The 26,205-nt window shown below is 40.7% G+C and overlaps 1 protein-coding gene across 4 annotated transcripts in view; it reads right to left on the minus strand.

Annotated features, from left to right (window-relative positions):
- Positions 1 to 8,720: 8,720 nt before the first annotated feature.
- Positions 8,721 to 26,205, minus strand: part of SMAD2 (SMAD family member 2) — a 66,460-nt gene continuing 48,975 nt past the window's right edge. For 2 of the 4 annotated variants that reach the window (XM_073343496.2, XM_073343499.2), the window contains 6 exons: positions 21,504 to 21,578; positions 18,570 to 18,623; positions 16,591 to 16,803; positions 15,088 to 15,225; positions 14,783 to 14,927; positions 8,721 to 11,116 (listed from right to left, as the gene is read on the minus strand). In XM_073343496.2, the coding sequence (XP_073199597.2) occupies positions 10,993 to 11,116; positions 14,783 to 14,927; positions 15,088 to 15,225; positions 16,591 to 16,803; positions 18,570 to 18,623; positions 21,504 to 21,578 (749 nt within the window). In that variant the 3' untranslated portion in view covers positions 8,721 to 10,992. The remainder of the gene's footprint in view (positions 11,117 to 14,782; positions 14,928 to 15,087; positions 15,226 to 16,590; positions 16,804 to 18,569; positions 18,624 to 21,503; positions 21,579 to 26,205) is intronic. The other 2 variants (XM_073343498.2, XM_073343497.2) reach the window with 1 other exon arrangement.

Here is a 26,205-nt window from a genome sequence, read left to right on the forward strand (position 1 = left end):
CTGGCACAAAGTATTCGCGCTCAGCCCTTTTTGAAATGGAGGGTAGGAAGGGGGGGTGTTGCCATGGGCATTTGTCATAAAGGGAAGGGTAAACCCCTTTGAAATCCCTCCTGGCCAGGGGAAAGCTCCTCTCACCTGTAAAGGGTTAAGAAGCTAAAGGTAACCTCGCTGGCACCTGACCAAAATGACCAATGAGGAGACAAGATACTTTCAAAAGCTGGGAGGAGGGAGAGAAACAAAGGGTCTGTGTGTCTGTCTATATTCTGTCTTTACTGGGGATAGACCAGGAATGGAGTCTTAGATTCAAAACATAGAGAACCCCTCTAGGCAAAACCTTAAGTTACAAAAAAGATACACAGACAGAAATAGTTATTCTATTCAGCACAGTTCTTTTCTCAGCCATTTAAAGAAATCATAATCTAACACGTACCTAGCTAGATTATGATTTCTTTAAATGGCTGAGAAAAGAACTGTGCTGAATAGAATAACTATTTCTGTCTGTGTATCTTTTTTGTAACTTAAGGGTTTGCCTAGAGGGGTTCTCTATGTTTTGAAACTAATTACCCTGTAAGGTATCTACCATCCTGATTTTACAGGGGGGATTTCTTTATTTCTATTTACTTCTATTTTTATTAAAAGTCTTCTTGTAAGAAAACTGAATGCTTTTTCATTGTTCTCAGATCCAAGGATTTGGGTCTGTGGTCACCTATGCAAATTGGTGAGGCTTTTTAGCCAACATTTCCCAGGAAAGGGGGGGTGCAAGTGTTGGGAGGATTGTTCATTGTTCTTAAGATCCAAGGGTCTGGGTCTGTAGTCACCTAGGCAAATTGGTGAGGCTTTTTACCAAACCTTGTCCAGGAAGTGGGGTGCAAGGTTTTGGGAAGTATTTTGTGGGGAAAGACGTGTCCAAACAGCTCTTCCCCAGTAACCAGTATTAGTTTGGTGGTGGTAGCGGCCAATCCAAGGACAAAGGGTGGAATATTTTGTACCTTGGGGAAGTTTTGACCTAAGCTGGTAAAGATAAGCTTAGGAGGTTTTTCATGCAGGTCCCCACATCTGTACCCTAGAGTTCAGAGTGGGGGAGGAACCTTGACAGCATTAGTAATTTGTTACCCCTTCATGTAGGGCAAAGCCACCCTAGCAGATGTTGTGGAGCAAAGGACATCGAACAGGGAGTCCGATGGCTCCTCTAGTTCCTCAGCCTGGAGCCCCAGGTTGGAGGCGACCCTCTTCAATAGCTCCTGATGAGCCTTAGCATCATCTTGTGGAACTGGATGAGGGGGATCCGTAATAGCTTCATCTGGCAACGAGGCGGAAGAAGCTGGTGCAGTGGGATCTGCCATGTGCCCCGGTGGTCCAGCCAGCTATTCCCCTGAGTCCTCCTTGGCCTGGGGGGTCCTCCTTTCTAGGGCCTCTACCTCAAGAGGAGGGCAGGATGCCGAGGCCAACAGCTTCCGAGGCCCCGACACTGACCGGACGGCCTGCGAAGGCTGGGTAAACCCCCAAGGGTACCAGGCTGCCAGCTACTGGAATTTTTGGTTGCACCCCTCCCCCAACAACCCAGACAGGCTGGGTGGGCTGCCGAGATGAGTCAGGGGATGGAGATAGTGCTCCCTCCCTGGGCCCCATCCCCCAAAATAGAAATCAAACTACACCTATGTCTGAGGGGACTGCCCACCTGCCCGGTGGCTGGAGCTCCGAGTCCCATCTGCCCCCCCTTCCTGTCCCACACACAACACACACCCCTGCTGGGCCCTGGAGTTTTTATAGCATGTTGGGGAAGGTGGGCTCAGAAAGGAAAAGGTCGAGTACCTCTGGTACAGAGAGGACACTTACAAAGTTTGCAGACAGTACCAAGCTGGGAGGGGTTGCGAGTGCTTTGGAGAATAGGATTAAAATTCAAAATGATCTCGACAAAACGGGAGAAATGGTCTGAAGTAAAAACAGGATGAAATTCAATAAGGACAAATGCAAAGTACTTCACTTAGGAAGGAACAATCAGTTGCACACATACAAAATGGGAAATGACTGCCTAGGAAGGAGTATTGCGGAAAGGGATCTGGGGGTCATAGTGGATCACAAGCTAAATATAGGAGTCAACAATGTAACACTGTTGCAAAAAAATACAAACATTCTGGGATGTATTAGCAGGAGTGTTGTAAGCAAGACACGAGAAGTAATTCTTCTGCTCTATTCCATGCTGATTAGCCGTCAACTGGAATACTCTATGCCACATTTCAGGAAATATGTGGACAAATTGGAGAAAGTCCAGAGGACAGCAACAAAAATGATTAAAGGTCTAGAAAACCTGACCTATGAAGGAAGATTGCAAAAACTGGGTATGTTTAGTCTGGAAAAGAGAAGACAGAGGGGACATAACAGTATTCAAGTACATACAAGGAGTAGAGAGAAAAAATGTTCTTGTTAACCTTTGAGGATAGGACAAGAAGCAATGGGCTTAAACTGCAGCAAGGGCGTTTTAGGTTGGACTGAGGACAAACTTCCTAACTGTCAGGGTAGTTAAGCACTGGAACAAATTGCCTAGGGAGGTTGTGGAATCTCCATCACTGGAGGTTTTTAAGAACAAATCTCTGTAAGGAATGGTCTAAGGTTTAAGACAAACATCTGTAAGGAATGGTCTAGTTATTACATAGTCCTGCCTTGAGTGCAGGCAGGGCTGGATTAACTCTATAAAGGGCTGGATTAACCGTGTAAAGATTTTGTGGGGCCCCTGTATAAATGAATTCTTTTTCCTAATTTAAAACAAAATGATCACAATTATGGCATCGAGGCTATTAACGCTATACCAAACTTGCCTTATAATTAACACAGCCGTTCCGTGGTTACAGTTCAGTATTTAAAACATGTAGAATATAGTTACGTTAATTCAAAATAGCCTACTTCTTACCTTAGAACAGCTGTTATATTAGTTTCTTTCTGTGAGGGAGTTTGGGTGCAGGAGGGGGCTCCAGGCTGGGGAAGGGGGTTGGGAGGTAGGAGAGGGTGCAGGGTCTATGGAGGGAGTTTGGTACAAGAGACGATTCTGACCTAGGGCAGAGGGTTGGGGTGCAGGCGGGGGCGTGAGGTGCAGGCTCCGGCTGGGAGGCGCTTACCACATGTGGCCCCACACTGCTCCCGGAAGCGGTTGGCTGCTGGCACGTCTCTGCGTACCCCTGGGGGGAGGGGAACTGCATGTCTCCGTGTGCTGCCCATGCCCGCCTGTAAGTGCCACCCCTGCAGCTCCCACTGGCCAGTTCCCAGCCAATGGGAGCTGCGGGAACAGTGCTGGGGATGGGGGAAGCATATGGAGCCACCTCCCTCCCTCCCCCTACCAGGGGCTGTAGAGATATGCCAGCAGCCAGCCGCTTTTGGGAGTGGCATGGGGCCACGGCATGCCTGCCTGCATGCCATGGCCCCCCTTAGCCCGGGGCTGCAGCCCCTAAAGCCCCTGCATTAATCTGGCCCTGAATGCAGGGGACAGGAATATATGACCTCTTGAGGTCCCTCTTCTACAATTCTATGGTAACCCCATGTTAAGAGAAATATTTATAAACAAATAAGAAAAGTCTCATTTGGGCAAGTGTTGGAATTCTTCCAAGAACTGGGATGATTGTTTTGAGCGCACTCTGGCGAGGCAAAGCAACAGCAAAATCCTGTTCTTCAGAACCAGTGGTCATGGAGGACTGTAACCAGACCTCTCCCCACACTGTCCCTTTCCTGGGACGGATGCTTTGTGAAAACCCTCTGTTTAGGATGTGTACCAGATTCTTTCCAACCAAAGTTATACTCCAATCGCAAGTTACAATTGCACTGGTTCTACATTCTTTAATTAGTGCGAGTTGTTTAAGAGGACTATACTTACCCATTTTTGTATTCATAGAATCATAGAATATCAGGGTTGGAAGGGACCCCAGAAGGTCATCTAGTCCAACCCCCTGCTCAAAGCAGGACCAATTCCCAGTTAAATCATCGCAGCCAGGGCTTTGTCAAGCCTGACCTTAAAAACCTCTAAGGAAGGAGATTCTACCACCTCCCTAGGTAACGCATTCCAGTGTTTCACCACCCTCTTAGTATTGCTAGCTTTGGCTTTCACTCCCAGACAGCACTGGGCATACCAGTGAGAAAAACGTAGATTTTTTTCCCCCCCGTTTGCTTTAGTTTGTGTTAACATTGTTCTTGTTTTAGGAGCTACATTCAAGTTGTTACAGCACTGAAAAGATGAGTTTTGTTAATTCTGTAACTGGTACATGCCAGTTTAAAAGGCGCTTAGCTACCGGAAAAGATGCTTGGATACCTCTACGATGAGCATAGCACAGAGATAGTAAATGCACAGACTTGCTGCAGGAAACTCTCTGAAACATTCAGCTTCTTCCAGCAACTACACCACTTTCTCTCTCCTTTGCTTTAACCCCATCACTCCACTCCTTCACCGTTCTGTTAGTGCTTTCTAGTCCCCAACGCCGACTCACCTCCCATGCTTCGCTTCCTACACTGCACAGTGCCTCTGAGTTTAAGCACATGTTCTTACCTCATTATGAAGGTGTTCTCTCGCCCACCGGTTCTCCCATGTGCCTGGCTAATTATTAGCTGTGGTTTTCCTCTCCATTGGACACTCCTGGAGCTGGGATGGGAGAAGAGGAGAAAGGAAATCATCAGGTAAGAAATTTACAATTCTGCTAGCAGCATCTCCTGCAATTCTGATAAAAATGGACTATTCCTCCCCCCAGTCTGTAGTTTCCAGAGCATTGACCTTCCGGGGCAAACCCAGATGTGGCTTCTGGCTAAGCAGGATCATTGCATCCATTGTGCCATCTGCCCCAAAGGCTATTACTAGGTAAATTTTCTTCAGTGTAAACCAGAGAGGTGGAAGATCTTTATCCTTCATGGCCTTACGATCGTCCAGCCAGGATATTGACACACTTGAGCGGTATGTAGCTGTTAGGGCCAAGGCTGGTGGAAAAAGCCTCCAAGTCCCTTCTGAGGGTGGCTTCCCTTCAGTTGCATCTTTGGGAGAGATGTCCCTGGAGCATCGATATATGGTATAACTGATGGCATTTTTTTGGCTCTCATAACTTGTAATATCTAAGTGTATGCCTGCTTATGCGTTTACTGGTGTCAGATTTTTCCCATTTCTGAGCCTGATCATATTCTCAAAGGATGGGTGCAGCAAAATTGCTGTCTTAGGCAAGGATTTAGAAGGCCGATATTGTTTTTAGGCTTGTCCTTGTGCACCTGTTCAGGTTGGATCTGGATTGTGGATACAACCCTTTTGCACACAATTTCAAACATTTAAATGAGGGAAGAGGGAGGAACAACCTTTGCTGCATTCCCACCCACCCACGTTCTGTTCAGCGCCTAAATGAGAGAGCTCTCCTTCCTTACTGGAGGGAGGAGAGGGGTTGAGCCCAAGGATGAACACCTGGGGCGGAGGGAAGAGAAGACAAGACAGACACTTTTTTGGATTTTTTTTTTTTTTTTTTTTTTAGCCATTTTGACCTACTTAATGGGCACGGCCACCCAGCTGTGGCCAGGAAGTGTGGTCTCTTGCAGTTTGTTTTATGCAGCAGCTTCAGCCTTCTGGATGAGTCTCCCTCAGTGTCCTCCCCTTCAGAGTCCCACTCCCCCTGCCCTGGGTGATAGGGTCTCATTACTAGAGTTGATTTGATTTGGGAAGAAGGGAATTTAGGATCCATTTTAGTACTTATGGGAGGGGGACGTGGTGCCCTTTAAGGGTTTTGTCTTTCGGGTCCTGTACTTACCCCCTAGCCTGGCTAGCCAAAGACTTCATCTATGGACTGATCTATATGCTTTGCAGCTCCTGCTCGGGCTTTTCTGTGTTGGAGTCATGACTTCTTGGGGGCAGGGGGAGATCCAACAGGCCTGTCTGACTCAGAGCCCCATGCTCTAGCAGGGCCAGGACCTACTGCCTGAGAATAGGCAGGACACACATTGCCCTCCCAGCTCTGTTTTGTGGCTTCAGCATGAGGAGCCAAGTGAACCGCTACTTAGGAGGCCGTTCTGGCAGCAAGCTAGAGGGCAGGGGCATGGCTAGCACAGGCTGTACTACAGGTTCAAATTGCCTCCAGAAACTGTAGACAGGAGCAGAATAGCCTATATGTATCAGAACCGTGGGAGACATGCTGCAGAAATACAATCCAGAATGGAGATAATTGTTCCGAAAACCCCATCCAAGAGGAACAAACCTTTTTCTTGCCAATCCAGAGTTGCTTCTTGACCACTACTTGATCATCAAGGAGCAGCAACTGATCTAGCAAAGCCAGTGCTATGCTTCTGCTTGACAGCTCTACACCACAGATGCCTTCTATGAAAGTCCTAGGCAGGTTCTAAGCCAACTCCTCTAAGAGTTTCTCCTCTTCCTGACAACATTGCAAAGTTGTCTCCCCTCTGGGCAGAGCAGCTGCCAGCTGGGATTTTCTTATAGGTACTTTCATTGCTGCCAGTAGTGCCCTTCTTTTATGGCTTTAGACAAACGTATAGCTGGTGGCAGTTAACCTATCACTACCACACCTCACAAGGGTCGCACATTGAAAGGAGAAGGAAGAAGACTGATCCTCGTGAGCCTCCAGTCTTTTTAAGAGCAGTTGTCCCTCACCACTCTGGTATTTATTTGAAAGGAGCAGTCGGAGCCAATATGGTTCTTTGCCATCCACTTCCATTAAGATCTCTATGTCGGTCAGCAGGATACGGTGGTTGACCAGAAAGAGCAGAGGTTTGACCAAAAGGTTATCATCTGCCTTTCTTATTGCAATTGCCTGTGCTGTGTTCTGAATGCAGCCCATCAGGCCACGGCAAAAACGGTTTTCAGTTTTGGAGCCCCGGTTCCATTCTTCGTAGATCTGGTGAACTTTCCAGTAACTTCTACGAGCTAGGTGCTTTCCAAACAGAAGGCACAATCCCTACTTTGTTGAGATCACAATCTGAAGACAGACAAGATATCAAGTAGGACGTACAACGTGAGCACTGGTTATATGAACAAGAACATTTTAAAATATGAGTAGTGTGCATATTCTAAACTACACATGCTTAGATTTAGGAGATATACATTTCACTGATGTATTTCATAGCTATGAATAGGCCATCAAATTGGAAGCAGTCAAAATAAATTCCTCAAGTATATCTTTCTAGAAGTGCTTTCTAATATGGCATGCATGTTATCTGTTAAATGGAGATTTCTTCCAGTGAAATAGCGCTTTATTAAAACTCACATAATGAGATAAACTCTTGAATATTCAAGTATCCAGCATTAGGTTATATTCAAGCAGTGTTCCCTTTACTGGAACAAATTTTGTACTTCAAATAAAAATAAACATTTGGTCTGGGTGGAATAAAGTGAAAATTGATTTCACAATACTTTAACTCAAAATCCAGCTGCAATAAAACCTCGGTACGAAAAAAAGCTGACACCACAACTAAGTTTGAAAGATCAATGGTTAAAACATGCCATTTCCCCTCAGTATACTGAGCCCACAGTTTAGAACGATTATGTAATAGATCAATCCCAGCAAATGTCAGGCCCTCTCAATATGGAGTTGTTGGATACTTGAAAATAAGAGGCTTAGTGAGATATATTATGTATTCATATAACAGAATCTATATTATGTATTAACCTAAGATTACTCTTTTCTTCTTACACGTGAGAAGGTGCTCAGATTCTACTGTCATGGGTGATCTTACAAACACCTGTATGTTTAGAAGTTAAGGCACAATGACTACGTAACATCCACAGGCTGTGTCCTTGGGTGAGTCAGCAATTGTCCTCAGTTTTAGTCCAGTGCCTTAACTGCAAGACACCATTAAAAACTTCCATCATGTTCCAAATTATATGCATTAGAGTGGCACTGAGGGTACATGTCTACATAACCCGCAGCAGTGAGCCTCCCAGCCTGGATCAACAGACTTGGTCTTGCAGGGCGTGTGCTGGTGCTTTGAAAATACCAATGTAGACAAAGCTTTGAAGCTGCAGCTTGGGCTGCTGCTCAGGCTTTGAAGCCCAATCTGCAGCCTGAGCTGCAACTTCAAAGCACTGTCTATACAGGCATTTTTAGAGCACAAATGCAAGCCCAAGTCAGTCAACTCATGCTGGGAGGCTTGCTTGCCATGGGCTGTGTAGACATACCCCTAGAAGTTCTGATAAGAACTAGGGACCCTCCTTTGAGCAAGGTGCTATAGAAAGCTATAGCAAGAGAATCCCTGCTGAAAAGAGTTTACAGTATAAAGAGACAACATATACAAAGGGAGGGGAACAGAGGCACTGTTTTGCCAGTGCTTACAAATTAAATTGTGAGTCTCAGGATATTTGAGGTTTTTCTTGAAGTTACTGGAATCATGTAAGTATGTGGAAGTCTAAACTTTCATTTCAGCTCCATAGGTCCACTGATAAGTATTTGTAGGTTCCTTGTACACTGGATGGGAGGATGTGCCCCCCCAAAAAAGGCTATTCAGGGTTACTGTAGTGTTCAAAACTAAGTGAGCAATAGTTGTGTCAACAAAGCTGGAAGGAAAAAAAAACAAACGCACAGCATATGACCTTAGCATCAGGTCACATAGCTTATCCAAGTTTCAGACTACTCATAAGTGCAATTTATGTGTTGGCAAAAACATCTTGTCTTTCACCCAGAGAGTCACTCTTCTCTAGCTACCGTTCTGGAAAAAGACATCTGACCTAGTACTTATGATTCAATTTGTATTTGCAACAAAAAGTGACTTCCCCTTTTATTTACAGTTTGGAAAGTTTTCATTGTTAAATATAGGCTAAAAAGAACTCTGGAAGTTCTAAGCAGATAATATAAAACATGATTAAGTATGACAGCTGGTCCAAAGAAGATATTACTTCAGATTTACCTTAACTGTCTAATACATATCTATCTAATCTCACATCGTGAGAATTTTCCTACCATTAATTCTAGTTTCCTTTAATCTAGTTCTCCCCCTAACACAATACTTAAGACAGTAATTTTGCTTTTGAACTCATTTTGAATGCTGCATTACTTTATTTTCTCCCAGAAGGGGAGGTAAGGCAGAAAACTCTAAAATGAATTAGAGCAAACTTGGGCCAGTGTGTATGCTGAGACTGAAATGACTTCTCTTCCATAAGATAATTCACTAAGTAAAGTGGTTGTGGGATATGGCCGCTGTCAAACATTAATAAAAACCACCATCATGAGAATTAGAACTTTTATTAGTGTATTCACATATTAGGCAAATGCAACACGCATGAAGCTTATTTCTTAGGTTCACAAGTTCTACCAATACATTAGTCTACTGGTAAAACTACCACAAACTGGTAAATGCATTTCCAATTTTTAAAAGTTGCCTGGCCCACTTTTTCAAGGCTTAATTTTTGGTATTGCTTATATGCCCTATTCATTATGGCATAAAAATATCCATCACTATCTTCAATTCAGTCAACTGATTAAAAGCTGTAACACTGGCCACATTTTGTTCTCAAAGCTAAGTAATCACTAGCTGTACTTACAAAGTACAGTACTAGTGTAATGAATGAAACAATGTGGGGGGGGAGACAGGGACAAAGGCAATCCTGCTACTGCCACAATAACAAAAGAATGACAGACAGCTAGATCACAAGATTGTTAGTAAGATGTATATTTTTCAAGTCAGAATAACCCTTCTATACAGTTTCCCAACCCTTCCCCAACCCAGACTTATTTGTAGAATATAATTCAGAATATTTTTAGTATGGTGCAGATGTAGTGTCCAAGGGTTCACAATAACATGCACTGTATTGAAGAACCTAAAAATCCTCCTCTGCTGGTCATACCTCAGCAACCACTATCCTAGAGCTTTTGCAGAAGCACCTACTTTTACAAGGCTTGTTATTTCATAATGAATGCGTATGATCTGGTCTGTCACTAAGCCATACAACACCACTCAGATCAAGGAGTTTACATTCCATCACTAAATATATTAAAAAGCTGCATCTATTTAAAACCTACATGGAAAAAAGTCTAGTTTATCCCTGGGGGAAGCTGTTTAAAGGTATTTGGGCTCAAAAATTAAACTCAAAATTTAAGTGACAGATTTAAAATATAGGTGTAAGGGGTAAGCCAATAGCTTGTACGTTTCCATAAGCCTATTCAATGCTACTATAAATTTTCATTTCATGAAAGAAAGTATTTGCTCTTAACGATCTGAAGTACAAAAAAAAGTCAAATGCCTCAGTGCCGGCAGCGTCAGTGCATCTATTGCCGGCAACAGATGCGTTACTTTGGATGGGGAGGGGGAAAAGTAGGCTCCTAGGGTAGACTCAGAATTTACAATATAAATTCATTTTGGGCCCCATTAAGTATACAAAGTGTTTACGATTTCAGAGATGAAATTCAGGCATTTCTTTCCCTTCCAAAGGAGGGATTTTTAAGAAGGCAGCAAAAAGTTAAGCTTTTTTTCTACAAGGAAAGTTGGCCTCCCCCGCCCCCCCCCCCTTTTTTTTAAAGGACATCTTTAAAACCTGCATATATAAAAAATATAAAAAGAATATAGGATTAGAGAGAACTTGGAATTTTATCAGAAGTATGCCCAAAATTAAAAAGAGCACACATCTGTTTATGGGTACTAAAAATGTAGAACAGCACAATACTGGGATATTGGAGATCGATACATTAGATGTACATATATGCAACTATTCATGTTATTGATAAACCTTTAGGACACTCAATTATACACCCAATGAAAACACCATTAAGAGTCTTTAGAACTGTCCCTTCCTCCTTCAGGTGGTGTTTCTATACATGAAATTTTCATCTAGTATCAGAGTACAGGAAACAAAATCCACAAGGTGCTTTAATTGATGAGACCTCAAGTGCTGTTTTTTTGTTTTTTGTTGTTGTTTTTAAACCTTTTTGAATAGTAAATAGTTCATGGGAACCACACACCAATACTAAGACAGACGAGCTGTTATATTAAGTCTGTTGACTGGACTTGATATTTAGCCCACTGGTAACAGAGGAAGGTGTTTTACGACATGCTGGAGCAGCGTACTGAAGGAGAGCCCATCTGAGTCAATACTTTGTCCAACCATTGTAGAGGTCCATTCAGATGCAGTTCAATCCAGCAAGGAGTGCTTGTTACTGTTTGCCGTCTAGAGAAGAAAGAGAAGAGAAGTTACCAAGAGACTTTGGAAGCCAATAGGGGTGTGATTAAAAAATAAATAAAACTATATATAAAAAAAGAGAAGACTCAAGCACTACAGGAATGAAACTTTTTGCAGACAGAGTCTTTCCAAATATGTACAAGATACACCTGTACCTTAGGGGTTCGTATTAATCTCCACATGCACCAAGATTAAACTGCCTTTGTGGTTTTTGCTCCAACTGTCACATTAAAAGGAGATCACCTTTAGTTATATATTTATTTTTAAAACCAGACTGTCCACCCTACAAACTCAACCTGATACCCACATTTGAGTAAAGCTGATATTTAACTTCTCAGGCTCACTAAGATTAAAAAGTCCTGCAGGTGACATTAAGTAAACAGAAAAAAGCTTAAGTAAGCCCCTTGCCTTCAAAGGGGTTGCACAGGTAGTTGACTGGAACTTGACAAACTATTTTATTATTTATGCACAAGGAATTGAACAACAGAGCCAATACAGCTGAGTAGTAGTAACACTGTAACCAAAAGAAAGTCAGATCTGTTGATTATAAAAATTGCTGCAGAGAAAAATTTAAGGAAGCTGTGCTAGATTTTGTCAGAAACAAGTGCATCATAACTGAGCGTGTGGTTACATTGGTGTTTCTGTACGATAACACTTAACCTAACATCTCCTCTGCTGATTTCCTGTAACTTCTCTGTAGTGTATTGTAATTTCCTCAAACAACTTCAAAATTTTACACATTACCCTCGTCTATTATATAACTATATTTTTCCACCTGGCAAGCTTTTTATGTATGGCACTCTGTAAAAAAGCCACATTGTTGCTGAGGCTTCATTAAATTTTTGAAGTAATAATTTCAACCCCCAACACTCCTATTTTACAGACTTGCTATTCAAAAGCGATTCTCTCAAGTACTTTAAGAGAAAAAGTTGGTATGAAAGTACTGGATGTACTATACGTGAGAGAAGCAGTTATTTCACTTTACAGGTCTGTAGGAGATCAGGCCTTGAATGGGTGGGGGGCCAGACTCTCAGTGAAATCCAAGAGAGTTTTCCTGACCTAGGACTGCAGGATTAGGTCCACTGTTGCTAAGTAGTTTTATAGATTTTTTTTTCTTGGTATTTATAGCTACCTTACACACAAAATGAGGTGGCATAATGCAACAGAGCCAGCAGTTAAGCAAGCAATCCTGATGCTTTCTACTTTTGTCACTAGGACCACAACCACCAGTTTACAACAATCTTTATTTGTATAAATAAGAGGAAGTGTAAAAGCAGAAAAAAGTTATTAGACCAGCATCCCAAGAGAACGAGGTGGTATTTATTGTGATTTTACATTCTGTAGAAGAAATGAGGCAGTGTCCACCCTCTATCAGAGTGTATTCTGGACTACTTTGCCATCTTGATAATATAATACTTACGCCAGAACAAAATGTTCCTGGCATAAAAATCTCCTCTCTCATCTCAAGGAAATACAATCCATTTAGTCCCAAGTCCTCTTTAAAACAGAACAGAAGTTCCATGTAGCCCATTACTATATCTCCCCAACTGGACTACCTTTCTTCAAATAAAAAGGTACTAAAATTGGACAGCAAGTTCATGTGTTCTAACCTGGGCCCGATAACTGCGTCTCTGGATTCATGCAACACATACAAACCATCATGTGAAGCAAAGAACAAACATTTCGTCTACCAAAACAACCAGACCTACTACCAGACGGAAATGCGTTAATGCAAGCTTTTGTACTTAGATTAGGCACGGATTCATCCTTGCTTACCTTGACTTTCCCAGGGATGTAATTTTGGACATTTCACAAGGCTGATAAATTCTACTTAATTTCATCATCTTACATTTAGGCACCTCAGACCACTCACCTGAATCAAGATTATCCTGTATAGCTGTAAATATCCTCCTGCCTTAACCACACCATTTTAGTGTCATCTACAAGTTTCATAATTTAAGTATTACAGACAACCCCAAGAGACTTCTCCAAGACCAATCATTTACATACAATTCTGTTTTTACTTTTACCTACAAATAGTCCTAACTCACCTTTGTTAACTAGCCCATAAAAAACTGACAATGGCTTAAATTTTCTACTAGACAACATGGATTAGCCAGTTATCTTGCCTAGAAGTATTTCAATAATCTCAGAATCTTCCACTTCATCCTGTTTATTATCCACAAGACATCAAGAATTTAACATTCTCTGTCAAACATACAGATGCAGAGAAACTAGATCATCCTTTCCTTTTCAGTAAGGAATAGTTACTTAGCCACTCTACCAATAGTTCCACTGGATCTTGCAGACCCAACATTTATTAGCCATCTAAAATTACACACACACACTACCCTTACCACTGCAATCTTCTGCCCTCCCTTCTCTCTTTATGAAGCTCTGCGCGCTTCAAGTTTTGGCGCTCTGTAGTTTGAACACTATTTTTAATTTCATTTAGCTATACTGATATATGATTTTAATGTTGTATTTAATTTTTCTTAAGTGTACACACAATCCCTTTGAGCCAACTCCCCTAGCTCAAAGCTTGGGCCAGTTTTCCCTCTAGTTTACCTCTTGCTAACAGAGCACTTCCCGTTTATTCCATGACTCAAAGTCCTCATTTTATCTCAGATCCCGACCTGAAACTTGGGATGGATCCATTTTTAAACCCAAATGGTGACAAAGCATCAGTAGAACCTACACAGCATTAAATATACACCTTCAAAGCCTGAAATAATTCCATTTTCCAGTAATTACACGTTGTAGAGATGTTTCATATATCAAGTCCCTATTCTTTCTGTGGAAAAAACTTCAGACATGGGGGGGGGGGGGGATTAGTCATACACCTCTCTCCCCAGGGACAAAGTAATCCAAATTTTTCTGTATAGCTTCTCAACTCATAAGTCAGATGCTGTTCCTCCTGAATTCTCATATTGTATTTTATAAAGAACCCTTTCCTCTATAGATTTAAATAGTCCTATTAGAGAGCATAACTGGAATAAATTCAACAATGAATAAAAAGGAACTTTTTCCATTCGTAAAACTGTTCTTAGCAGTTTTACTACACAAATACAATCAAACTTATCGTATTCCTGGCATAGTTAAGTTTTCCACAATGAGTTCCAAACTCTTACCCACCTCCCAAACGTGCATTCTCTAGCTGTTTTATTGTTTATAATACACTTATTGAAAGAGTCATTCCAAATTTATTCCTTGGTTACCATCATTTGAAACCAACATCACATCTTAAGCAGCTCATTACACTCCATATGGAGCAGCACTGAGACACAATGGTTTTATGTAGATCTTACAAAAGGCAAGTAATCACAGCACAAACGTCAAAGCCACTAGATGGTGGAGAGCAAGTAAGATCAGATGTAAAAAGTTAACTCTAATATCTAGACCACCACACTTTTAGCAGAATAGCTAGTTTCCTGGAATGTGAGACAAATTAACATATTGATCCATAAGGGTTTTAGAACACACTCACTCCCATGGAAACACAATTGCATTCTCTTGTTTTATTTGCTGACAGTGTATTTTTAAAGCTGGTGGCAGTCTAATTGTCTGCCTTTCAAGCTGGGGCATGAGTGGGACAGGAGGAAGGGGAGAAAATTGATTAGAGTAAATGTAAAAGTAAAAATGAATGTTTCATACCTGTATTCAGCCCCCCATCCTTTAACAAAACTCATTCTTATGGTACACATTCTAGTTAGCTGATACACTGCTTCAAAACCTTGATTTACAGATTGAGCCAGAAGAGCAGCAAATTCCTGGTTATTAAAGATCTTCAGGTTGCATCCTATGAAGAGAAAAAAGTTTAGAAAACTACAGCCTATGTATACTTGCAGGCTTTCCTATGAGGGCAATGTGAAGAGCCAACTTCTAGAAGTTAATAGGAAGACAATGCATTTAAATGTACTCAATTTCTTGATTAGTATGCCTTGTACTTGTGCTCTTACCTGGTGGAATTTTGCATACCGTTGCAGGATGCCAGCCATATCTTTGATTACAATTGGGGCTCTGAACAAAGATTGCGCTATCACTTAGGCACTCAGCAAAAACTTCCCCACCAATGTAATACAGACGCACTCCCCTTCCTGAAACAAGATTAGTAGAAGCTTCACTTATGATATGATCTGAACTGGTTGACATATTAGAAGACTGCTTTATTTCACTGAGGGCCAACTTTTTTTTTTTCCCCCCCTCTCAGAACTGCAAGGTGAATCAGTTAAGCTGGCAATATGGCCATATTGCCAGCTGACACCTGTAGGGAGAGCAGGATGTTGCTCAGAAGAATTCCTCCTCCCACAACCCTAGAATGTTTTGTTCTTGAATGAGAACAAAGTCTGTTCTTGACAAGAAATTCTTTCTTCCTTCCGTTTGCTTCGTCTCAAAGTACTAATCAGAATCAAAGTTTGAAGGCAATGTTGATTCCGCACATACCCTCTGTCGAAGCAATACTTGCAATAAAAACAAGTAGATTAACTTTCTTATTAAATCTTGTTCGTTTTCGTATAAATACTAGTGTGGCAGGTTAAGAAGAACAAGGCTCATGGATAGTCAGCTACTTCCTCTCACCTCCAAAGCCTTCCTCACACCGCATAGACTCCTGCCCCACCCCTACCCCAGTGTGCGCTTACTCCTTAGACAAAGGCACCAGAGGACTTCATTTGGCACTTATGAAAAGACAGCCTCTTCCTGCTCATCCTTAATATGAACTAGCTCTCCTGTCTAGAAAAATACCTGATCTGAATTAGTTCTTTTTGTATTAAAAAAGACACGAGATATTTCTAATAGCAAACTATTTCTAATAGCTCATTCAGCAAGGAGGTGCACTATGAAGTGATTTTTTTTTTTTAATTCCATTTTCAAAAAAAATGTTTGCTTATTGTTCTAGGGGTTCCCAATTGGATTTTTTCTATTGACAGTTTTGCTTGAGCAGTTAAATTGTATGTTGGAAGTTGCCAAAAATCTAAAGTTTTCAAAGAACTGACTTTTAAACCACAATTGCTTTTTGAAAGTTCTGATTTAATGTGAAAGATTTCACAAAAAATCCACATTGAAATCCAGCAAAATAGAAGTCTACTTCTGCCTCTCCCCCACCTCCAACAGCTCTACTGAAAGGCCAGAGTCAAGATGGTATGCTGCAAACTTCAGTAACTGTTTGGTGAATTTTTTTTACAATGTCAAATTAGCACAGTTAAGACTAGTTTCAGCTTTATCTGGAAGTTGTAAATTGTCATTTTACATTCCAAAGGTAGGCAAGAAAACAACACAATTTGGTACTGCTAGTATTTTATTAAATATTGCTTGTTTATTTTATTGTGCTGATTTAATATTTTCCCAATCCTGTGCTGATCCAATTTAAGTTGTAACACACTCAGAACTTTGCAAAAACCACCCAGATCTATTCAATTAAGTGCCATTACCCTTAGAGATAGTTACAAGATTTAAGAATATACCTATGTGTCGCCTTGTCATTTCCACTGTGGCATTTCTGTTAACGTTGGAGAGCAAACCTAGACAAAATCTTTCTGAATTTGATGGATCTGTAAAGCCATCTACAGTCAATGAAGGCTGTGATGCATGGAAGGTTTCTCCCACTCTCTGATTCAGTTCATAATATGCTATTGAACACCAAAATGCAGGCTCTGAGTAAGTGACGGGCTGCAAGTCTGGAAAAAAAAGAAAAAAAGTGAGAATTCCTGTGATAATGAAACAGATGTTTAAAAATATATATTTATTGATTCAAATTGATTTGTCTTGGCACTAGCTCTGAGCTATAAAAATCAATCAGTAACTAAGTTTTCATTTTCCATAGCTCATGCAGAGAGAATTTCCTCCTCACAGCCCATATTCTGCAAAGGAACATAAAAAGTGTTATACTGGACCAATTGTCTATCCAGTCCAGTATCCTGTCACTGAGTGGCAAGTAACAAATGCTACAGAAATAGTTATGGGATAGCCTGACTACAAAGAAAAGTTTCCTCTCAAGTCAACCTCTAACTATTGTGGTTATGTCCTGAAGCAAGTGTTTTTAATATCCCTTCACCACCACCACCTCCCCACCCCGGTATGTACTGTAACACTGGGATACTCCTGTTATCCATATGAATGGGTAATGCCTTATCGGTTTTAAAACTATTGCTTTTTAAATTTAATATCCTCAACTTTTTTCATAATACATTGGGAGCTTCTATTATCCTTGTATCTTCCATACAAAAATCTTTATTTTGTACACTTTTATAACGTAGAGAGTGTTTGTCTCCAAGAACAAGCCCAGTCCCTTCGATCTCTCTAGATTAGTTTTTCCATGTCCCTAGTCATTCTCACCCATCTCTAAACCCTCTATTCAAATGAGGGAACACCCTCACATGATCACCACTTACTCAGTAGATTTGAGCAACTGCTGTTTATAACTGAGGAAATAAAGAGTGGGGTACAATTTTATCCAGTAGAGTATTAGGTTTAAAATTCTAAATTGTATGTCCAAAACACAGGGCCACTGATAAGGCTATTGGGGTCTTAGGGAGAAACCCTTGCCTTTTTACACTGTCCCGTTTGCTTGTTAGTTTTCCCCCTTCTAGCCTCTTCCTCACCACCCAAATCTCTTCCCTTGTACCTTCCAAGTCATCCCCCAGAGTTATTTTTCCCATTTTCACCCTTCAGAGGTTGTTCTTCCCAACACAGCTTCTCTTGATTTTCCTGCCACATGCCCCTCCCCACGCCTGGCCAAGCCAAGCGAGTCTGTGATCCTTTGCAGTTCTTCCTATTACCTATGCAGCAGACAGCTGAAGACCTCAGCAAGAAGCGGTGGAGGGAAGCAGCTGTTCCCTTGTGGCCGCGCGGGGTTGATCTATGATACACAACTTCAGCTACGTGAATGGCGTAGCTGAAGTCGACGTACTTAGATCTACTTACCACAGTGTCTTCACTGCGGTAAGTCAACAGCTGACGCTCTCCCGTTGACTCCACTTGCACTCCTCATTCTGGTGGAGTACCAGAGTCAACGGGAGAGTGCTCAGCAGTCTATTTATTGCGTCTATACTAGACACGATAAATAGACCCCTGCTGGATTGATCGCTGCCCGCCGATCTGGCAGGTAGTATAGACAAGCCCTTATTCTTACAAGTAAAATCCCCTTCCTGTTCCCATCATTCTTGCATACCCTCAGCCATTCTACTCTCCCTTTGCTAAGGTCCCAACAGTTACAAGAAAAAAAAAGTACCACACTTATTTGCATTTAACATCTTTGCAATTAAACCAGAGTTTTAGTGAAGATACCATTAATGAGAGCTAACCATTACACTGCTTCCTTCTAATACAGATTCCACCCTTCTGTGAATAATCAGCACCCAAAAATAGGAGAAAGATTTATGATGATACATATACGAAGCACACAATTTAGGAAACAGTTAAAAGTGAAGTATTTCCAGCTTACCCAGGCTATGATTAACTGGGGAGAGAGTACTAGGAGATAGCTCTGCTGGAGATCCTGGAGGAATAATTCAGAATATTTTAGATAATTTCTGAGTGTTTCATTTAGATTATAGAAGACCATGCTTCTCCATATGCTAACATTATATTAGGATATTATTCTTTGTAATGAACTACAAACACGTCTGACATCTTGCAACCAGTTTTCCAGATTAAAATGAAGTGGCTTATCCTTAGTTTAAAATATCAACACACATAATTGCCCAACTGTATACATATTTTAGAAGCTACTTTTGCTTTTTGTTAGTACAGTAGAACCTTAGAGTTATGAAGGCCTTGGGATTAGAGGTTGTTCATAACTCAAATGTTCATAACTCTGAACAAAACATTATGGTTGTTCTTCCCAAAGTTTACAACTGAACATTGACGTAATATAGCTTTGACACTTTACTATGCAGAAGAAAAATGCTGCTTTTAATGATCTTAATTTAAATGAAACAAGTACAGAAACAGTTTCTTTACCTTGTCAAAAAAAATTTTTTAAACCTTTCCCCCTTTTTTTTAGTAGTTTATGCTTTACACAGTATTGTACTGTATTTGCTTTTTTTTGGGTCTCTGCTGCCTGATTGCGTACTTCCAGTTCCAAAGGAGGTGTGTGGTTGACTGATCAGTTCGTAACTCAGATGTTCATAACTGAGGATCTACTGTATTAAACACTTTTAATGCTGAAATCTTAAGTACTTGGCAGGAACTCACATTACATTCACCGCATGTGATTATATCTTATATCCTCATGCATATTTTGTTTATTTTTATCAACTGTAGAAACCAGTGGCTTCTTGCTTGACTTCCAGTGAGGGCAGCTAGAAGAGAAGGTAGATGTGACAAATACAGAGGTTTCATGAAGCTTTGAGATCCAAACTCTCACTGGAGGCCGGGCATGTCACTGGAAATGACACAGCTTGAATAATATTTTTAAAAGACTATTCTTTACGGAAGGATGAAGAAAGTCTGAGAAAAGAAACATGAACTCTCCTGCACAGCCTGCTATTGACTGGAGAAGAAATACAGGGGAAAGAAGCAAAGACAAAACACAAGGTTGCTTCTAGCAAGTTAGCCTTCCTAACTAAGGCATCGCGCTTTCCTGGTGAGGCACTGCAGCCCTTAGCTAAGCTAGCATAGTTGAGTCCAATTTAAGTGGAAAGACTGCCAACATTAAATACAGACTGCCAAGATAGACTATCTGTACCCAGTGTCAGCAGGAGCTTCTCATCCAGAGGAAACAGTGCTGACCAGGGTTCCCTCTAATTTTTTTAAGTCCATGTGCGGAATCAATCTTGTTATGTGCACCAATATGGAGGTGATGTGTGACAGGAATAGGAACTGAGTTGTTGTAGGGGGTTGGACTAGATGACCTCCTGAGGTCCCTTCCAGCCCTGATAGACTATGATTCTATGGTGATGAGTACAACAGGAAAAAAGTTATATAGAATAACGTTTTCAAAATGGTCATACTATTTCATTAAGCAGATCAGATCAAGCAGCCCCCTAGACGTCTGGAAACAAAAGCAGGATGTGTCAACTTCTTTGGCTAATATAAACTTATCTACAAGATGCTCTTTTCAGGATAGTCTGGATATTTGCAAGAATGCCCCAGTATGATTCATCCTTGAAACTACCTGGGATAGTCTTATGCTCTTTCGTAAAACGTCATTTCCATATAGTTATTGTTCATACTAAATTGGTATTGAAATTTCAGAAGGGATTGGAACAATATGCTTGTATATACCAGGGGAATGCCACCATGATTTGTAGTGAAAAGGTGTTTTGTTAATTTAGATGGAATAAAGGGCCCGAAGAGCCAAACGTGTTAGCAGGACCCTGAAACGGTCCAAAGTTTAACAGTTTTTTTTGTTTGTTTTTTTTTAAATGGATGAACAGTGGTTATAGTCTCTTATTCTGCCAAACAGTCCTCCTTAGTGGGGGAAAAGGGTTAGTTCTGTTGTGCAACTCTGAGTTGGGAATGATAGTCCCTTTCCTGCTTTTGACAAAACAGCCACAAGATAGACAGGAGATAGGATAATATAAATGGGTGGGAAATACAGCTTTTGTTGATGTTCTCAGGATATAAGTCAGCTAGTCATTCAGACAGATGCTTTTGGTTGGTAGATTGGCCACCTCTGGACCCCAGCTCACCTCGCTCGCCAAGAACATAATCTGGTTAGATCCTTTCCTTCAATGATCCTTCAGCCAAGCAGAGCTGGTTGGGCCATCACATCTCGCTATGCTGGTGCCATGCAGCGCAGATGATTTTACGATCAGGTGAAAAGCCAAGAGAGAGGAAGACGTAGGACAGGTGGCAAGATAGTGGGGGTATGGAAAAGGACAAATGAGGGAGGCAAGACAGCAGGATCTAACATGTATCAAGCTGAGTTCCCCTCTGATGAGGTGATGATAGTCAAGCTTCCTCACTGGAGTATTAAGGTCTGGTTACAGCAACAATCCTTTTCCTTCTGCCATGAGGATGGTAAAAGTTCTTTTTTCCTCAAGCTTCTTTTTAAAGGCCCCAAAAAGGATGACGGGAAGAATGGTTTATCCTCTCATTATTTTGCCACAGTAGGCCTAATTTTTGAAGTACCAATTTTGGTTCATCGCTTTCTGGTCCCCTATTCTTCTTACCATTCAATCAAACACAGTCCTTGAGTGGTATCAGTAAACCATTTCTTTTTAAACTAATTCAGTTCCCCTCACCCTTTAACATTTTTTAAAGCAATTTTATATAACAGGTCACTGTAGCAAATTATGAACCTCTACCCACTTTCCATAGTTAGGCTTACATTATTACAACCATGGTTGAAAGAAGTCACCCCATTGTGTTAGAAAATCACACCTAGAAATCCCAACGCTGCACACATAGTGAAGAGATTAATAGGTTTTACCTGTATCCATGCTTTGGTTCAACTGCTGGTCACTTGTTTCTCCATCTTCACTGATATATCCTGGTGGTGGTGTTTCTGCCAAGAGCAAACAAATTGTGTCAATATTCTATACGTTAGCTCACTGAATGCTGACAAGATTAAGTTTTTAGGATTTTCATTCTAGACAGTCTGTGCCATACACTATCTGAGCAGGGAGTTAGGACTTTGTATTGGTGAGTGTTCTTCGTGACAGCAGCATCTGCAATACCTTCTAGCCCTAAATCTGTGCCTTATCTAGGTGAAAATTGGGTGTAATCTTGTAAAAAAATAGAGAGAGACATTTGTCAAGTGTTCAGTACATAAATGCATATGAAGTTATATATACACACAATTCTTGTTTGTAGCACACTTGCATTTCAGCCAGTTGCAGAATTTTGCAATACTGATCAGCAGCTTTCACATTTACTAGAATTAAAAGTGAGAAGCCCTTTGGTGAATTCAACACTGAAAAAAAATCCATGAACTAGCCACCTTCACGTAGGACAGAGCCATGTAATCAGTTACCCTGCCCACATTTTAGAATTTTCTACATTACAGAAAACCAGCCCTCACTACAACAGTTCACATTTCCACCCATTTCCCTCTTCAACATCCAGGGAAAGCTTATGTCACTCACTAGCTATACCTTCCAATTGACAATGATCCCATCCATGCCAGTTCCCTTCTCTGATTCTAGGCAATTCCAACTTGTTTTCAAAGCACCACAAAAGTTCTTATGCTCATCACCTTCTTTAGTTTTTTTTAAGAAAATTTCAATCTTAAATTTTAACTAATTATTAGGACTCAAGCGATTAAAAAAAATTGCACTGTTAAATAGAATACCTTTTATTTAAATGTTTTTGGATGTTTTCTACATTTTCAAATATATTTATTTCAATTACAAAGAATACAAAGTGTACAGTATTTTATATATCACTATTTTTTATTACAAATATTTGCACAGTAAAATAGCGTTTTTCAATTCACCTAATACAAATAATGTAGTGCAATCTCTTTAATATGAAAGTTGAACTTACAAATTTAGAGAATTATGTACAAATATAACACTGCACTCAAAAATAAAACAATGTAAAACTTGAGAGCCTACAAGTCCATTCAGTCCTACTTCAGCCAATTGCTCAAACAAGTTTGTTTACATTTGCAGGAAATAATGCTGCCCGCTTCCTGTTTACGTCACCTTCATGCTTCAACCACCCTTCCAGTGGACATGCGTCCATGCCGATGATGGGTTCTGCTCGATAGCGATCCAAAGCAGTGAGGACTGATGCATATTCATCATCTGAATCAGATGCCACCAGCAGAAGGTTGATTTTCTTTTTTGGTGGTTCAGTTCTGTAGTTTCTCCATTGGAGTGTTGCTCTTCTAAGACTTCTGAAAACATGGTATACATCTCATCCCTCTCAGATTTTGGAAGGCATTTCAGATTCTTAAATCTTGGGTTGAGTGCTGTAGCTATCTTTAGAAATCTCACATTGGCACCTTCTTTGTGTTTTGTCAAATCTGTAGTGAAAGTGTTCTTAAAATGAACACCACATGCTGGGTCATCATCCAAGACTGCTATAACATGAAATATATGGCAGAATGTGGGTAAAAGAGCAGGAGACATACAATTCTCCCCCCAAGGAATTCAACAACAAATTTAATTAATGCATTATTTTTTTACGAGCGTCAGCAGCATAGAAGCACGTCCTCTGGAATGGTGGTGAAAGCATGAAGGGGCATACGAACGTTTAGCATATCTGGCATGTAAATACCTTGCAATGCTGGCTACAGAAGAGCCATGCGAATGCCTGTTCTCACTTTCAGGTGACATTGTAAATAAGCGGGCAGCATTATGTCCCATAAATGTAAACAAACTTATTTGTCTCAGCAATTGGCTGAAGAAGTAGGACTGAGTAGACTTGTAGGCTCTCAAGTTTTACATTGTTTTGAGTGCAGTTACGTAACAAACAAACAAAAATTTACATTTGTAAGTTGCACTTTCATGATAAAGACTGCACTGCAGTACTTGTAGGAGGTGAATTAAAAAATACTACTAACATTTTTACAGTGCAAATATTTATTATAAAAATAATATAAAGTGAGCACTACACACTTTGTATTCTGTATTGTAATTGAAATCAACATATTTGAAAATGTAGAACATCCAAAAATGTAATAAATTTCAATTGGTATTCTATTGTTTCACAGTGCAATTGAAAGTGCAATTAATTTAGTTAATCGCCTGAGTTCACTGCGATTAATCGACAGCCCTACTAATTACATAAAAAATTCAAGAGGATTTTTGATACTAGAAGTGGGGTCTAATTTGAGTGTGTGTCAAGAGTTTAAAAAAGCCACAAGAGACTATGGTTGGCTTCCTCTGCCCCCAAAAATATGTATTTTCTCAACTGCTATGAAGGCATTAACTCACTGCACTTCAGGCAGCCATTTTATATACAAAATCTCTGAGCCAGGCAAGCCTTTTGCTGTCAAGGCACCTATTGAGGCCTTTCCCCCTTTTTAAGGTTTACAAACTAAAGGGAAAAGATTTAAATATCTTCACTGAATCTTAAATGGCTGGAGGGCACTTGATTGCTATTAAAATAGATGTATTACCATGGTAATTGAGAGATGGTTAATATTGTAATTAAATGAGTAGTAAAAAGCCCTAAACTCTGAATTTCTACTTTTAGAATAAGTATTGCAAAAAATGTTAAAGTCCTGCACTAATCCAAGATTGCACTTGGGGGACCAAAGGAATTGAACAAGACTAAGTCATACAGGAAATTCAACTTTCACAGATACCAGACAAAATTTACAATGAAGTCAAAAAAACTAGCATGTATTGTGGAAATTTCTCACATATTCTATGGGATCACAGCTGTAGATACCAGAAATGAACGTTTTGTTTCCACACAATAAAGTGCCCAATGTAACTATTTTCTGAACTGTACTATCATTATATATGATTACTAGCCACATTTATGTTCAGGTTTCAGAGTAGCAGCTGTGTTAGTCTGTATCCGCAAAAGGAACAGGAGTACTTGTGGCACCTTCAAGACTAACAAATTGATTAGAGCATAAGCTTTCATGGGCTACAGCCCACTTCATCGGATGCATAGAATGGAACATATTAAGAAAATTATATATATAAAATACACACACACACACAGGTCACCTTCAGCCCCCAACTAAAACCTCTCCAGTGCATCAAAGATTTATAACCTATCCTCAAAAATGATCCCTCACTCTCTCAGATCTTGGGAGACAGACCAGTCCTCACTTACAGACAGCCCCCCAACCCGAAGCAAATACTCTCCAGCAACCACACAACAAAAAACTAACCCAGGAACCTATCCTTGCAACAAAGCCCGATGTCCATAGATTTATTCGGGTGACACCATCATAGGACCTAATCATATTAGCCATGTCATCTGGGGCTCATTCACCTGCACATCTACCAATGTGATATATGCCATCATGTGCCAGCAATGCCCCTCTGCCATGTACATTGGCCAATCCTGACCACGTCTCTACGCAAGAGAATAAATGGACACAAATCTGACATCAGGAATCATAACATTCAAAAACCAGTAGGAGAACACTTCAACCTCTCTGGCCACTCAGTAAAAGATTTAAGGGTGGCAATTCTGCAACAGAAAGCTTCAAAAACCAGACTCCAATGAGAAACTGCTGAGCTTGAAATAATATGCAAACTAGATACCATTAGCTTGGGTTTGAAGAGAGACTGGGAGTGGCCGGGTCATTACACATATTGAATCTATTTCCCTAAAGTTAAATATCCTCACACCTTCTTGTCAACTGTCTAAATGGGCCATCTTGATCATCATTACAAAAGTTTCTCTCTTGCTGATAATAGCCCATCTTAATTAGCTCACCTCTGACAGTTTGCATGGCAACTTCCTGTGTGTGTGTGTGTTCGTTCTTACTATATGTTCCATTCTATGCATCCGATGAAGTAGGCTGTAGCCATGAAAGCTTATGCTCTAATAAATTTGGTAGTCTCTGGGTGCCACAAGTACTCCTGTTCTATTTATATTAAGGTAACTCCATAACACAATCCACTGTGAAAGTGGACTCTTCCCACCTCTGATGCATTCATTACAGTTGAGCCAACAGCTATGGTTAAGGTCAATAACTGTTTCTAATCTAATCCATCCCTCCTGTTCTCAGTTGCTAACCTTCAACCTTCGTCATTCAAATTTTCTGTATACGGTCTTTGCCTCAGAACACAGATCTCCTACTAGCACCAAAGCGGCCCAAAACAGAAAGCTGAAGGTTGGTATTGAAGACCCTCATTACTAGACAGTTTGAAACCTGAAGTTCTGCACGTGCTGTAACTTTAGAAAAATACATGCAACCTTGACAGGTCATGCAGCCCAGTCCTACTGTTTGGCAGTCAGAGGTTTAGGAACATCCAGAGCATGGGGTTACATCCTCGGACCATCTTGGCTAATAACCATTGATGGGTAAGTCCATGGAGGATAGGTCCAATTCTTTTTTGAACCCAGTTAGTTATACTTTTGACCTTCACAACATCCCCTAGCAAATGAGTTCAACAGGTTGGCTCTGAGTTGGGTGAAGAAGTACTTCTTTGTTTGGTTTAAACCTGCTGCCTATTAATTTCATTGGATAAGCCCTAGTTCTCGTTATTTACTCC

Source organism: Lepidochelys kempii, chromosome 5 (assembly GCF_965140285.1).
Source record: "Lepidochelys kempii isolate rLepKem1 chromosome 5, rLepKem1.hap1, whole genome shotgun sequence".
In the NCBI taxonomy this organism is placed as follows: domain Eukaryota; kingdom Metazoa; phylum Chordata; order Testudines; family Cheloniidae; genus Lepidochelys; species Lepidochelys kempii.